The following is a 15,853-nucleotide window of genomic DNA, read 5'->3' as shown; positions in this document are numbered from 1 at the left end:
TTCATCCCATCTGTAGTCAGACTGTTTAATCAGACTGTTTAACAGCATCACCACCTCATGCTACACACTGTGTTTTTTTAATAACAATCCCTTAGTTACTGTGTAATTTTACATTATTGTATTTTTTTTATTTAAATGATGTAAATATGTTTGATTTGATTTTAACTTCTATTTTTATTTTTGATAAGTATATTCCTGTAACCTGTTTTCTGGAGCTGCTGTAATGCACAAATTTCCCCCACAGGGGATCAATAAAGTTTATCTTTATCTTTATCTTTATCCTGTGAAAATAACTCTGTGAGTCATGACTGTCTACAATGGGTGTAACACCCGAGTCCCACTGTCTGTGATGTTTTCAGAGTTTTCAGAGTCCTATCTTCACTTTGTTTACATCGCCTGGACGGCCGGCTGACTCCTCCCCTCGTGTATAAAAGTTGTTTAATTGAGGGACTAGAGAAAAGAAGAATAACATACTGTACTCACTGCTTAACTGTGTTTCTAGATCACGCTCATTTCAGGTAAATTTACATGCAGTGTGAAGATACGAGCATAATAAAGATCGCTAGCATTAGCATGCTAACACAACAATGCAGCGCAAGTTGTTTTGGTTTCATGCTGGTGCTCAAGGGCGACATCTGCTGGATCAAAAAAATCACAAAGTTAATACATTTACTTGTGACTTATTTCAGATTTAGTGGTGGTAGTTTACATTCAGTTACAGAAAATATTTTCCTGATAGTCAGACATTATGTACTTTTTTTTATGAGCATTGCTAAGGAGTCCCAGTTTAAATAAAAACATTGGTCATATATGGTGATAGTGTAACATAATTCCATTAAAAACATATTGGGAGGCACTGGATAGCCTAACGGTTATGTCGCGCAAAACATGTAGGCTACAGAGGCTCTGGTCCTCGGGGGTACGATTCCGATCTCGGCCCTTTGCTGCATTTCACCCCCCTCTCTCTCCTCCGACATTTCCTCTCTCTTAGCTTTCCTTTTCAATAAAGGCAAAAAGGCCCCAGAATTAAATTTAAAAAAGAAACATATTGAGTTATTTTTGTCCTCTTCGGGTTCATGTACCCTCTAAGTTCTGCACACATATCAAGTTGAGTTTGGACTTTAACATTCATTTACTTTGTATACATTTTCAACAATATGTTTTTTATTTTATTTGGCATCACACATTTGAAGAAAGTATTAAAACAGAAGAATATCATCACCACAAAAATCTTTAAATTAATATCTATGAAGCTCCACTGTTGCCTAAATGTGTCCATTTGTTTAAAGTGTTATTTGGGGCCTTTTCACCGTTTGGAAGAGAGAGAGAGAGGGGATGACATGCAGCAAAGGGCTGATGTCGGATTTGAACCCACAGCCGATGCAAAGAGGACTACAGCCTCTGAACATGGGGCGTGCAGAATAACCACAAGGCTATCGATGCCCCTAATATGTAATATGTCCTAATAAGCCCTGTGATTGGACCACTGGCTAGCATCGTATTTCCTGCATTTACTAAATTCTGTTTTCAAAATTCTGCAGGAGGAAGAACGCTAGAAGCCAGAATAATCAACTGCTGCTCCGTATTTATTGTCTCCAGCTCCAACACATTACACTTGTTTCAGTTGCCATGGTTTCTGACAGTCAATGCCTAACATTTCACCGTCAAGCTTCTCTTCCTATCTCTCCTTTAAAAGCCCAAAAATAAATCTTTAAAAAGATTTTAAAAAACAAGAATGCTGGATTACAACCGGGAAAGTGTATTTTTCTTTTCATGGGGACTTGACAAACAGGACCCACCTGACCACGCCCTCAGTCTACATGTCATTTAAAAAAATCCCCTGTGCAGGTGTTAAGTCAACTATTTCAGTTATGTGTTTCTAAAGGCTTTACCTGTGCACCGACTTGTAGGAGGAGTCTGCAGCAGAGCTAACTAGAAAAACTGCTTAGTCACTCCTTGACATTTGCTCTCATTCCTGCATAGTGGGCTATTTATTCTTTTGTTACACCGAGGCCCTGCAGGGTCCCTTTGTGCTCAGATTGTAATACTTAAGTATCAACTTCTCAGCTGAAGGACTGTGAGCGAGCTGCAGAAGGCCACAGAGTCCTTGAGTCCTGTTGTGTCTAAACCTGCTCGTTCATATCCAAGTTCACTTTGTCATGTGTGAACTCCTTGTTGTTATTCCAGATAAAGGTCAATCATGCTGTTACTGATTATTTTGTCTGTGAGGGAACCAGACGAGAAAAAAGTGGATGTCTTGAATGACAAATCTTGTGTCATCTCTTAAATTGTTCTTTTTTGGGGTCATATAACTCACCTTTTCCTTCTTAAATATGATCATAAAGAACATGCCTGGAGGACTCAGTCATCTGCATACCAGAAATACTTAAACCTACGGAGGCTATGAACAGGTTCGAATGAGCTCGGTGTATGTAGGTACAGAAATGTGGATCATCACATCCTTGTTTAAATTTTTTTTTGAGGCAGCTAAATGACATCAAATGAGTCAAAGAGCAGTCAGAGGTTTCTCCTTTTTTGAAATGCAGTTTGCAAAAGACGGACGGTTTAATAGAACCATAGGGGTCTTAGTCCAGTCGATTCAAAATGATGGTGCAGCAGGGGGGAAAATACCAATCCTGAGACAAATATTTAGAAAAAAAACCTCTTAAATTATGTCACAGATAACCTCAATATAGAATCACTGACTGCATTTTAAGTGTGCTTGCTGTTCGAATCAAAAATGAACTTTTGCACATTTTAAAGTGCACAGAAAATTAAAAATAAAACATTACAGTGAATGTACCCTAAACAGTAACACACACTTTCTAGCATTATCCACTGGTGCCTCCAAACATACCATCAGCCTCTGTTCTGCATCAGAGATAAATCTGTCACTGCCTAGGTGCAATGGGGATCAGGCTTTTTCTATTGCAGGACCCAAACTATGGAACTCTTCGCCCCCAATCTGTCTCTCTCCCACTATTGGTGTTTTTTAAACTTGCCTTAAAAACATATTTTTACTCAATTGCTTTTAATGTTCAGTAACCCATCAAGCACAAAAAACCCACAGCTGTTATTCTTGTTACACTGGAATTAACTGTCACTTGTTCTGTTTTTGATTGTTGTTGTTCTTGTCTGTTCTTGTCTGTTACTTTTGAATGCTTTGTTCCTGCGATGTTGAGCACTTTGGATCAACAATGTTGTGTTCAAAGTGCTTTATAAAAGCACTTTGAAGTTGATTTGATTTGATAAATGCAGCTCAGCTGGTCATCAGGTGAGTTTTTCATCAGAAGGTCAGAACACACGAGACCCATAAAGGGGCAACCTCACAACTGAAAACATGAACCATGTGAAACAGCTTTAAGTGGCTGGCTGCTGTTTATCACAGGGCCATTACATGATGCCACAGTGGTACCACATTAAACCTCTTCTCTGGGTCAGACTCTTCAAAGAGGATTGAACCACGTCCAGGAGTCCAACTCTTAAACCTGCTTCATGTCTGACTGCGTGATAATGAATTTATATTTGTTTCACCTAAAACTCAATGAAGACCAGGGCTGCCTATCAGGGAGGACAGGCTGCCTGGGGCCCCCCAAAACCCTTGTGCACCATATATGACCAATGTTTTTATTTAAACTGGGACTCCTTAGCATTGCTCATAAAAAAAGTACATAATGTCTGACTATCAGGAAAATATTTTCTGTAACAGAATGTAAACTACCACCACTAAATCTGAAATAAGTCACAAGTCAATGTATTAACTTTGTGATTTTTTGATCCAGCAGGTGTCGCCCTTGAGCACCAGCATGAAACCAAAACAACTCGCGCTGCATTGTTGTGTTAGCATGCTAATGCTAGCGATCTTTATTATGCTGGTATCTTCACACTGCATGTAAATTTACCTGAAATGAGCGTGATCTAGAAACACAGTTAAGCAGTGAGTACAGTATGTTATTCTTCTTTTCTCTAGTCCCTCAATCAAACAACTTTTATACACGAGGGGAGGAGTCAGCCAGCCGTCCGGGCGATGTAAACAAAGTGAAGATAGGACTCTGAAAACTCTGAAAACATCACAGACAGTGGGACTCGGGTGTTACACCCATTGTAGACAGTCATGACTCACAGAGTTATTTTCAGAGGATATACTTGATTTATATTATGTTTAAGTGTGAAAAATCACATGAAGACTTTAAGGCAGAATGACAGAAATACTTATTTTAATATTATTCTATTTTGTCTCTTTATTTAGCTGATGTATATGTTTGATTTTTAACAATTATATTCCTGTTTTCTTGAGCTGTTGTAATGAAAAGATTTCCCCCATGTGGGATCAATAAAGTTCCTTCTTGAAATGCATCATGGGAGAGACAAACATGTACTAGGCTACATTTTGGAGTGAGAACTTTCCTTTAAAGACGTTAATAAAAATGTAACGGCCGTCTTGACGTCGGATTTTAAGAGCATCCGCAGGTGTAGTTTGCAGTAACGTTCTTATACCAACTCATTTGTACCGTTCAGAAAGATCTCTTCTCCCGCAGCGTTGGGTTAAAAATCATGACTGAACATATTGAGTTTTAAAGCTACAGTACTTTGATACCATCAAGTCTTTCAAATAGTGATGATCAACACAAGTGGGATCAAACATTGAAAACTTTGTAAATCTCCTTCCACATTGTACCATGTTAACATTTATCTTCATGTTTCTTAAAATAAACAAAGGCCACAACAGCAGTAATTTGAAAGGAGTAGTCGTTTATTACACAGCATAAGGAAACTACCCAGACCAGACATGAAGCATTACATTTGTCAGCTACTTGTTCCTTCTGTATTTGAATGCATGTTGGCAGGAGGGGAAGAAAGCAAGTGGGGGGAGTAGAGGAAATAGAAAAGGCACTCTTACACTTACTGTAGCCAACAGGATTGACCTCCGAGTGGTCAAAGGGAATAAATTCAAAGCTTTGAGACGCTATCCCGACAGTGGGACGGCCGTGTAAACAAGGCTGGTTTCTCTGTACTACACCAACCAAATATGGCCGTCCCACTAAAGAGGATAGGTACCGCTAAGAATTGTACCGGACATTTTAAACGGAACTTCAACACTAGCCCACCTCTTAAAAGATCTACAGTCCCAAAAATAAAAATAGGTTGTAAAATCATCATTAACAGTAGGCAGCGGAGGCAGACCAAAGCTTTTCTGTACAACACTTTGGAGCCTCCAGCCAAACACTGAAAAACGATCAAGTCAAAAAAATAAAAAAGGGATTCAAGATTCAGTATCCATGTGTGTTTAAAGCTGCCTTCTGAAACCTTGGCTACTCTGTATCCACGCCCGGTTTCAGAGAACAAATAAATATAGTGTTGAGGATTTGAGTCCTAGCCAATAAGACGATTGTGGCAAAGAACACGCCGCTCCATTAAGGCCAAAGATGGGCACCAGGTTTCTCTGTAGCTACACCTGCCATCAATACACTCAAGGAGCACAAGGGCCTTTAGTCACTTCAAACCATTAAAAAAAAGCAAGTGAAACTACATTTAAAATAGAATTTCAATGCATAAACAATCCAATTTTTCATCACTATCAAGTATTACCAACACCTCTGCAGACCAGAGCAGTGACATAGCAGCTTCTGACTTTTCTGTATTACGTCAGAAAACAGCAAAGGTCTGTAGGGGGCGTCTGAGGCGTCACGCTCATTTGAGAGCTTGAGTTAGGATTTGGCTCGACCCCTTAGCCTGCAATGCATAGCATTTGATTTTGCATGTGTGAAAACAGCAACAACCCTTGAATTTTTTTTTAATTGTGCCATTCTAGCATCCTCCACGAAGACGAGGGGAATAAAGCCGACGAAAAGGAAATAAACACGAGGTCAGTGAAAAGTCGTAACAGACGGGACGAAGGAGGAATGTTTAGAACCAAGTTGTCTAGAACGTGTCAGATCATAGGACCCTCAGACGGTCTAATTAAGCTCATTTAAAGGCTTTATATGTGATTTTTTGATCCAGCAGATGTCGCCCTTGAGCACCAGCATGAAACCAAAACAACTCGCGCTGCATTGTTGTGTTAGCATGCTAATGCTAGCGATCTTTATTATGCTCGTATCTTCACACTGCATGTAAATTTACCTGAAATGAGCGTGATCTAGAAACACAGTTAAGCAGTGAGTACAGTATGTTATTCTTCTTTTCTCTAGTCCCTCAATTAAACAACTTTTATACACGAGGGGAGGAGTCAGCCGGCCATCCCGGCGATGTAAACAAACTGAAGATAGGATTCTGAAAACATCACAGACAGTGGGACTCGGGTGTTACACCCATTGTAGACAGTCATGACTCAGTTATTTTTAGAGGATATACTTGATTTATATTATATTCAAGATCTTTTAAAATCACATATAAAGCCTTTAATAGATTTGAAAAGTTGTGTGTGTTGAGCAGACATCAGTAGCACCAGTAAATTAAGAGGGGTATCGCATACGGCCTAATATGCTACCGCCATGACACTGAATAGAAGACTGACGGGTGAGGAATGCTGAAAGGAGTCCAAGTGAACGCAAACTACTGTGGGTCTATCACGACAACAGGGGAACCTCGAGACGTGGGAGAACATTAAGTACTACGGTGCACGAGTTCATCGCACCCATCCAAATTCTTTCAACGTCAAGTATCTGAGGCTCTCCTCTTATGACCCAGCGTGACACCGTCACCGGCAGAAAAACAGCAACAAGACAAAAGGAGGGAGTTGGAGTGAGGAAGGGAGTCATGTGTTAAAAAGATGCCATAATGAGAGATGAGCGCATTTCACCCCCGGGACCTTGGAGGCTTCTCTGTAGTATACACCAACAGGCCTGGGGGGAAAAGCTTAACAGGTTTAGTACTTAAGTTTTTTGGGCACCTCCCATGGGAAGGCGTCTCGGCCAAAGTGGCCATAGGCTGCGGTCCTCTGATACAAGGGCTTCTTCAGATCCAGCTCCCTGGAATACATAATCGACATATTCAGCAGCAGTCACATCAATCCACTTCAAATACACAGTCATGCTTCCACACACACACTCATATGCCAGCAGGAGGAAAAAAAAAATCCATGAGGGTTGTAAGTTGTAAGACCAGCTTGTGCAGAGAGGGGGGGGTCATGGGATGTTTCGACACTTACCAACCAGACTCATCCCTGAGCAGTTTGTCGCTGCAGCTTGCAGATGGAAACCACACTCATCCCATCTTTAAAAGATGACTTATCTAACCGAGCTAAAAAGGCTTTATGTCGCTAATAAATGTGCCTTTTGACCCAAATAATGCCTGAATGTGCAACTATTCACACTACCATGAAGTACAAATAGATGTGGCAAATCCCCAGCTTTTAATTGCTGCCAAACAAAATAGCAGCAGAAAATGAAAATTAGTTTTGGGTCAGAGTTTAGCGATGCTAACAAACGTAAATTGAAATCCTGGGCAATTACATTAGACAAAATTAAGGCACAAGAAACAAACAAACAAACAAAAAAAAAGCAGGTTGCCAGGAGCTGCAGTCTGAGTAGCAGGCGGCTTCAGTTGTTATACTTTACCTGACAATGACTCCGGGGCGCAGATCAAAGTTCCTCTTCACAATATCAAGCAGCTCTCTCTCACTCTTGTTGGAGGTCCCGTAATGGAAGATAGAAATGGAGAGGGGATGGGCGACTCCGATAGCATAAGACACCTAACACAGCACATACAGACGCACATATTTGAAGCATTTGTGTATGGGAAAAAAAAAAAAAAAAAAAAAAAAAGCCCTTGCCGCCGTGCTCAGTAGAATCAAGACATGTGGATTCTTTTATTCACCTGGACCAGAACCCTCCTGCACAGCTCGGCCTTCACCAGAGACTTGGCCACCCAGCGTGCAGCATAAGCAGCCGAGCGGTCCACCTTTGTGTAATCTTTCCCCGAGAAGGCGCCACCGCCGTGGGCTCCCCAGCCTCCATAGGTGTCGACAATGATTTTACGTCCAGTCAGACCAGCATCACCCTGCGAGGACAAATGTGGATCAACAGGTTACACAGGTAACACCTAACCGGCTTAACGGCGTCTTCTTCTGTCTCACGTCGTGAATTACCTGAGGGCCCCCGATAACAAAACGTCCGCTTGGCTGCAGATGGTAGACGGTATCATCATCCAAGTAGATGCAGGGAACCACCGCCTTGATGACTTTCTCCTTCAGGGCGTCTCTCATCTCCTCCAGGCAGATTTCCTCATCGTGCTGCACAGAGACAACAATTGTGTGCACGCGCACAGGAAGCATGGCGCCGCGGTCCTGACGGTACTGGACGGTCACCTGTGATAAAAGTAAACATTAAGGAGAGCTTCAAGCAAACAAAATATTTCACAGCCGTTTGTAAATGCAAGCGTGACAGCTCTACCTGCGTCTTCGAGTCCGGTCGGAGCCATGGCAGGGTGCCGTTGCGACGCAGTTCAGCCATCTTGGCGTTCAGCTTGTGAGCGAGGACGATGGTGAGAGGCATGCACTCCTCGGTCTCGTCTGTGGCGTATCCAAACATCAAGCCCTGCAGGGTAGGAGGAGTTCAGTAGTTAACATCAACATTTGTGTTTGCACTGCATGTTCTGATGGTCTTTAAAGCTTCTTGAACTACTAACCTGGTCCCCTGCGCCGATGTCCTCCTCATTACGGTCAATGTGAACACCTTGAGCGATGTCAGGAGACTGCTGCTCCAAGGCAACAAGAACATTACAGGTCTTGTAGTCGAAGCCTGTGCAGGAGACATGACAGCAGATCAAGACAGAATTCATAGAAAACCATAAAAGAAAACATAACGAGGCAGAAAAACATCGCTGCACCTTTGCAGGAGTCATCGTATCCAATTTGGCGGATTGTTTCGCGGACAACTTTCTGGTAGTCCACTGTGGCACGTGATGTCACCTCACCGGCCAGGAGGATCATCCCAGTCTTGGCGACAGTCTCTGCACAAAGAAAGAAAGACGCAAGAAAATTGACTTCCACTCTGTCGCTAGGCAGAATTCTACCATGATGTCAGCCCACTGTGCCCTCGCTGCTCTACAACCCTCCTACACATGTTCTGGTCGTGCTCAAAGCGTGGCAGGTTTTTGTCAGAGTATTGATTTTGGAGGGGGCTAATAGTTCAAATTAATGGCAGTGCTGACACGGCTGCTTTTCCTGTTACTTCAGATCAGAAGAAGGATCCTACATACCTTCAGAACCGGACTGTAACCCCACCAGAATATTCTTTTTTTTTGTTAAATAAACCAGATGTTTTAAAGATTTATTTTTGGGCTTTTCGTGCCTTGAATGAAGAGATAGGACAGTGGACAGAGTTGGAAATCAGGGACAGACCACTGCACTACCAGAATATTCTTATCAATAAGGCTTACACCAGGGATGGGCAACTTTGGTCACAGCAAGGGGCCACATTCATTTAATTCTCACTGCCAGGGGGCCAAATTGTAGGATACAAAAACAATAACAGCCAATTATGTCTCAAATTTAACTCAACATATACCAGTGATCTAATATTATTATGGAAATATTTCTGGTTTTCATGGCAGATTTTGATATATAAAAATTGAGGGACGTTGAGGGTTAACAAGTTTTGTTTATTGTATTTTTTTTATAGCTTGCTTGATAATTTCAGTGACTTTTTAGTACACAATTATCTTAGAAAAGCCCAGTTTGGTTATTTAAGCAGGTTTTAATTTATCAGTCTTCTGGTTCTTTTAATTAATGCTGTGATGACATGATGTTGTCCCTCAAAGATCTATAAATAAAATAATATAATAAAAGTGCCATCCTCCTTCTGTAGCATAGAATCAATCAATAACAATGTTGACATGAAGAAAATCACTCTAACTCAATATTTAATCAATTATTAAGATCCATTAACAAAACAGGGAAACAGTATTTATGTTTCTTACCACAAGCTACTTTAGCATCCGGGTCCTGCTTGAGATGAGCGTCCAGAACCGCATCACTGATCTGGTCGCAGATTTTGTCTGAGAAATAAAAAAACGTAGAGATTGAACACAGACATCCACAACATGTAAACTGAGGCACGTTTTCAGCAGCAGCTCGGATCCTGCTTGGTGGGAGTGGCTTTCATTTAGTCGCCATTTCAGCAGCATGTGCACATGTGGGGAGAAACGGAGCGCGCCAAACTAACCGGCGACCGGAAGACAGGAGTGATAACCTGAGGGGTGATAACCTGAGGAGTGATAACCTGAGGGGTGATAACCCCCTAAACGTTACGTTAAAACATCAACACAGCATTTAGTTAAACAACAATGTCGATATGGAGAAGTGGTGACATTAGGGTCACAGCGTGCTTCAGGAAATAGTCCCCGACGAGCTGCCACTGAATCAGGTTAACGTTATTAGATATTTAGAGACTACAAATCATAAAGTAACATAAACAGTTTGTGTTCCCACAACCTCTGCACCGACTGCCATACCGTTATATAACGTCAGGTTTACGCGACAGCCTCCTCTCTTCAGCAAAGATTAGCTGGCTAACGTTAGCTAGCGGCGTGTGCTGATGAAATAAAGGGGGGTGTTATGTCGACATTTGCTGCCTTGTAGAAAAATGCCAACAAAGCGCGAAACGATACCAACCGTCATCTGTATCCCCTATTAAATAATGCTATCCGAACAAAACACAATATTATTTTAGTACCAACTACATGAGTCACTGTCAGTGTGAGGATCACGTGTAGATACTCTACAATTGAAGATTTCAGGGGAAGCGTATGTGGATGGACAATAAACTACTAGCAAACAATGCTCATCAGTTTTAAACACCACTTCGCAGCTAATTGGCATTTAAAAGACACGGGAAGCATGTTTGAATACTTCATAATAAAACCGTAATTGACGCATATAAACGGCAAAGAGCCGCATGGAAGCACATTTTGAAGGGTAGCACAATTCGTTATAACACCGGCCTGGCGGAAGAGGCCGTCACGCTGAAATTTCTGTCATATCTGCTCCAGTTTGTAACAGATATTAGAGCGAAACGCAGGATTAATTCAGTTTAAAGTCAGCACCGCCACATTTAAAAACAAAGAGGTTGAATAAGGAGAGAAGCTGGAGGAATGATGGTGTGTCTCACCGGGGTGTCCTTCTCCGACCGACTCAGACGTGAACAAGAAGCAGTCCTCTTCAATGAGGGAGTTATGAAACCCGTTAATCTGTCCGTTCATCGCTGCTGCTGCTGCTGCTGCTGCTGGTATGACCTGTTGAAACTTGTTACTGTGGTTAATAATAACAGGCTGGTTGTGTTGTTCTTCTCACAGTGCCTCGGTGTTTCTCTGCTCCTGCCTCTCGGTGTATTGATCCCTAAGCCTCATGGCGCAGAGCTCCTCTATTTATCCTGTGAAGTCAGCCGCCGTGACGTCACCGGGAGGCGGACCATACCGTTCAGCCAATCAAAAGGGGGTGTGGAGCTGTACTGACTGTAACCCAGGAATGCTCCGCAGATTGGCAACCGGACAGCGACCATGTGTTGTGAAAGTGTTACCGTGGAAAACAGCTTAAGTCTCATCAGCACCCTTTTATTTTTTATTTTTTATTTTTTTTACCTTTAACCTTAAATGACCTCATCACTCCCAAAGTGCGCGTGTGTCGGTGTCACATTGTAGGTGCGATAAGAATAACAGATCAGAAGTGATTCATAAAGTTGCTGGATCAAATTTAAAAGTCTGAGTTTTAATCACCATCGTCATCATTTCACCAGAACTACGGAAGCCCTAGGAGGACATACAATCCTACATTTTATTTTAGGCCTGCTAAACTTCCCCATAATAAACAGCACCTTGTTTTTCCTGACTACATTTCTGTCAAAACTGCAGCTCAGCTGATCTTTTTTTTCATTTTTCATTTTTTAAAATCAGTTTTTTTAGTATCTATTTTTTTGTACATTCTTAATTTTTCTTTTTTTATTTAAATTGTACTGTGTTCACTTTTTGTTTGCAGTCTTTGCTCTTTGCTGCTGTAACAATGTAAATTTCCCCGTTGTGGGACAAATAAAGGATTATTTTATCTTGTCTTTTTCAAGATCTCAATTTATTAATTGACTTCATCTCTGGATTATAATAACTTTTCTTTCTGTATACAGTAACTAGATAAATTCTTGAGGTCTCGAGAATTGTATTTTTACCAAATTTCCCTCTGGTAACGACTTTGTTCGTTTGTAATCTTGAACTCTTTATTTATCTCTTTATCTCAGGATAAGGATGTTTGTTATTCCGTGCACCAAGTCATATGCTCTTGATATCTTGAGAAAAGAAATCTGCGTTATCCCAAAATAACAAGATACTAAAATCCAGATTGCGAGAAAACAATTTCATTTGTCATCATGGAAAAACCAAGTTGATTCAAATTTATAAATTAATGCTTATTAGGGCTTCTGTGCCAGTAAACCACTTTTATTGTATTTTCCCCTCATCCTTGTTAAAATTAATGTTTTATACATACCCAAATCATGACTCCAATACAAACTTTAAAAACCTTAAATTTAACATGGACCCTGAACTTCAACTTCTTCCTCTCATGAGGTTTGGAGGACTGACAAAGACGCCCATGGGCATAAAACCATGACCGTGATCAATTAGTGTGTTTTAACAACTTCAGAAAACTTTTTTCTTCCCACAAGTAAAGCTGTACATTTATGTACCCTATTCTTCTTATAATTATTATGTTTTTTAATGTAAATATTGTCATTTTCCCTTTCATTTTTACATACATTGATTGCATGTGTCCATAAGCTTGAGCTGCTGCATTTTCTCCAATGGGGAAGCAATAAAGTATCTGATCCTGTCTTGTCGTATCTTGTCTTGTCTTGTCTTGTGTAGATCTGAAGAATTAGCCTGAAGGAAAACTAATATTTGAAGATCCTCAGGCTGACTATCTCCCTCCTTTAAGTCATGTTGTATTTTAATTTAGTTTAAATAAAGCGTTGTGCAAACACAGGGACTTTTCCTAAGGTTATTTTATTTTTTATTTTTATGAAGACTTGTTTAAGTCTTCTGCAGTCTTTGTATTTGACTTATTTGATCATTTAGGCCTGAAGTGAGCCAGGCAACAGATAACGTTTACCAGAAACCATAATTAGGGTGTGGTATAAACCAACATGGGTGTAATTAATCTGAAGTTACCTTCATTTCAGCTATCATAAGAGCATCAGAGCGTGCACCGTCCTGGTTCAACAGCCACGTTAACCTGAAAATACATTTGCAACTAAATGAACGCTGGATGTCTGCGAGAGAAGCAGAGACTACTGACATTAAAGCTCAATATTATTTGATTAAACTCGACTCAAAGGGCTCTCTTGTCCCTCTCAGGCCTCAGGCTCTGCTGTGTAATATAATCTGAAGACCTGAATGTGGACATGTTGTACCTTTGTGCATCTGATGGGTTTGATTCTTGTCTACAGAGGAGCTGATTAAACATGGTTTGAGCTCCAACGTTTATTTATTTTAGATTACCAAAGCCCTGGATGTAAGAGCAGCATATTAAGTTAAACTAACATTAAAGCAAATGTTCATCCAGACAGTGGAGCAGGTTTTGAAGAGGGACATAATGGTAAAGTTTTGACATCTTATTAATCAACACATTTCAGAGTAAACTTTCAACTTGAGCAGAAGCCTTGTCACGGTGACAAAGCATTTTATTTAAGAGGCTGAGCACATGCACAAAGATGTGTTTGCAATGTGCTCCAGATTAGGAAGATTCGGGTGTTACACCCATTGTAGACAGTCATGACTCACAGAGTTATTTTATATTTAAGTGTGAAAAATCACATATTAAGCATTTAACAGTAAATGCTGCTCATTTTTAAATGTCTTCATTGATCAAAAGTTGTGGGACATCAGTAGCCCAGTGGCCTAAAGCTCAGGGGGCAGCTGTGGCTAAATTGGAAGAGGCAATTCTCCCTTAACCCAAAGGTCGAGGGTTCGATCCCCAGCTCCTGCAGCAACATGTCCGATGTGTCCTCGAGCAAGACACTTAACCCCAAGTTGCTCCGGCTGCTTCCTCAGCAGCAAATGAATGTATGAATGGAATGAGTTACTTCTGATGGACTCTTGACCTGCAGTGTAAAAGCGCTTTGAGTAGTCAGAAGACTAGAAAAGTGCTATACAAGCGTGGTCTGAGCGGTCGACCTGGGTTCAAATACGACCAAGATGACAATGAATCACCCTCCGTTTTCATGTGTTTTGGACAAGCAGCAACCTCCTGTGTTGAAAAATGAAGCCAATGTGGAAGTGCAAGAACCTGCAGTTCCTTGGAAGTCACATACACACCCCATTAAAAAAAAAGAAGAAGAAGTTTTTACAGCAGAAATGTACAAGTTTACAGCCTGGTACAAAAAACACATATGGTCTGATTTGCTCGTGTCTTTCTCTGTGCACACTGTAAGGGGGGGTGACATTTTTTTTTTAATTAACTGACCCGTTTGGATTTCATGAAGGATTAGAGTTATTCATAATAAGGTGCGTGGCTGACTCGACTGATAGGCGGGCGTAGTGTAGATGTTTGTCAGGAGGCTTAAGACCCGCCTCAGCTCCAGCTCTCAGCCTGTCATTAGGCTGACTGAAAGTTAGGCTGAGACTTCCAGCATGGTGACCGTCATCAGCAAGCTCCAAAAGCCACCTTAAGTAACCAATGGGTGACTTCACTGAGACTTGGTCCAGTATCATGAACAGCCTATGCCTTTGGGTTTTTGGGCCCATCTCAGGCTCGGGTCCTTCGAGATGTCCTCACTTTTTACCCCCTCACAGCCCCCCTGTATGTATGAAAGATGGATTTAAGTCTGAATTGATGATTTTAGTTTCAAAAATGTAAAAAAAAGACTCAAAATGAACCTACAAACAAGCAGACAGAGAAAAAAGTGACATTTACAAACAATGAAAAGTATAAAGCAAAAGAAATGGTCAAACACATCAGCGGTTAACCTGATTAATATTCATGTTAGTTTAGTTGTTATCAAGGGGCGCTTAAGTTAAATGACTCCTGTCTACTAAAATATGTGTTTCATTAATATATTGATGGAAAATGGCCACTTTTGTTTGATAAAGAATAACATAAATATTCTGTGGTATGTATCAATGAGGGTTATTTTACACACAGTGGTTACAAAAAGTCACAGATTAAAGAGCCTTCAGCACAAACACATAATGGTTCCTGTTTCCTGTTTGTTGGATCCACAAAGATTCAAAATTAGACCGTTCATTAATCACTTTCATGGCAAATCAAGCCCAAAAAAAAGAAGACAAGCTGCCACCTCTGAAATCACAGGGTCATCCGTTTCGTCAGCTTTTATTGGTAGAGTCGGTTCATTTAATGGTGTTACAGTTGAACCTGTGGTGTTTTGGTGTCACACAGCCAAACTACTCAATCCCTGACCGGTGTTGCATCAGTGGGTACAGTCGTGTGTCACCATGAATCTGCTGAAAGGACACTTTCTTTTCAGAGGGCAAAAAGCATGATGCAAGATGCACCTGCTGTTGCCGTCTGCAGGATGTGTTGTTCTGATTGTTTAACCACAGTCAGTCAGAAAATCAAAAAAGGCCAGAAACGTACAGCTGTAACAATAAAAGTGCGTCACATGGAGCAGGATGAGCACGCGTTCATTGGAGTACTGATAGGCATTCATTGATGTTCAACTCTATTACATGATTAGTTATAATGCATGTGCAGTTCTGTTATTGAAGACCTTTATAGTACATGAGCGACAAGATATCGTTACTGCAATATTTCATAGCGTGACTCGTGTGATACAATTATAAAATCACTGGTGCAAAATAATGTTTCTGTCGGAAAAATTAAAGACAATGATCTCAAACCACTTTATCA

The 15,853-nt window shown here is 40.9% G+C and overlaps 1 protein-coding gene across 1 annotated transcript; it reads right to left on the bottom strand.

The window, feature by feature from the left end:
• Positions 1-4,732: 4,732 nt before the first annotated feature.
• On the bottom strand, positions 4,733-11,354 carry mat2ab (methionine adenosyltransferase 2Ab). The gene is made up of 9 exons (XM_029280552.2): positions 11,112-11,354; positions 9,922-9,999; positions 8,830-8,952; positions 8,629-8,741; positions 8,394-8,537; positions 8,090-8,308; positions 7,819-8,001; positions 7,560-7,693; positions 4,733-6,971 (listed from the first exon to the last, which is right to left on the bottom strand). The coding sequence occupies exons 1-9, from the start codon at positions 11,200-11,202 to the stop codon at positions 6,869-6,871; spliced, it is 1,188 nt and encodes a 395-aa protein (XP_029136385.2). The 5' UTR covers positions 11,203-11,354; the 3' UTR covers positions 4,733-6,868.
• Between the last annotated feature and the right edge of the window lie 4,499 nt (positions 11,355-15,853).

This window comes from Labrus bergylta, chromosome 2 (assembly GCF_963930695.1).
Source record: "Labrus bergylta chromosome 2, fLabBer1.1, whole genome shotgun sequence".
NCBI lineage: Eukaryota > Metazoa > Chordata > Actinopteri > Labriformes > Labridae > Labrus > Labrus bergylta.
Note: the sequence above shows the minus strand (reverse complement) of the source record. Positions and strands in the feature narration are given on the sequence as shown.

What these genes read in the sequence shown, in the direction of transcription:
- mat2ab (XM_029280552.2), bottom strand. Translation starts at nt 11,202, where the DNA reads ATGAACGGACAGATTAACGGGTTTCATAACTCCCTCATTGAAGAGGAC. An exon ending in GGTCGGAGAAGGACACCCCG is followed by an intron (nt 10,000 to 11,111) that starts GTGAGACACACC and finishes TTTATTTCTCAG; the next exon opens with ACAAAATCTGCGACCAGATC. An exon ending in GACCGGACTCGAAGACGCAG is followed by an intron (nt 8,309 to 8,393) that starts GTAGAGCTGTCA and finishes CTTTTATCACAG; the next exon opens with GTGACCGTCCAGTACCGTCA.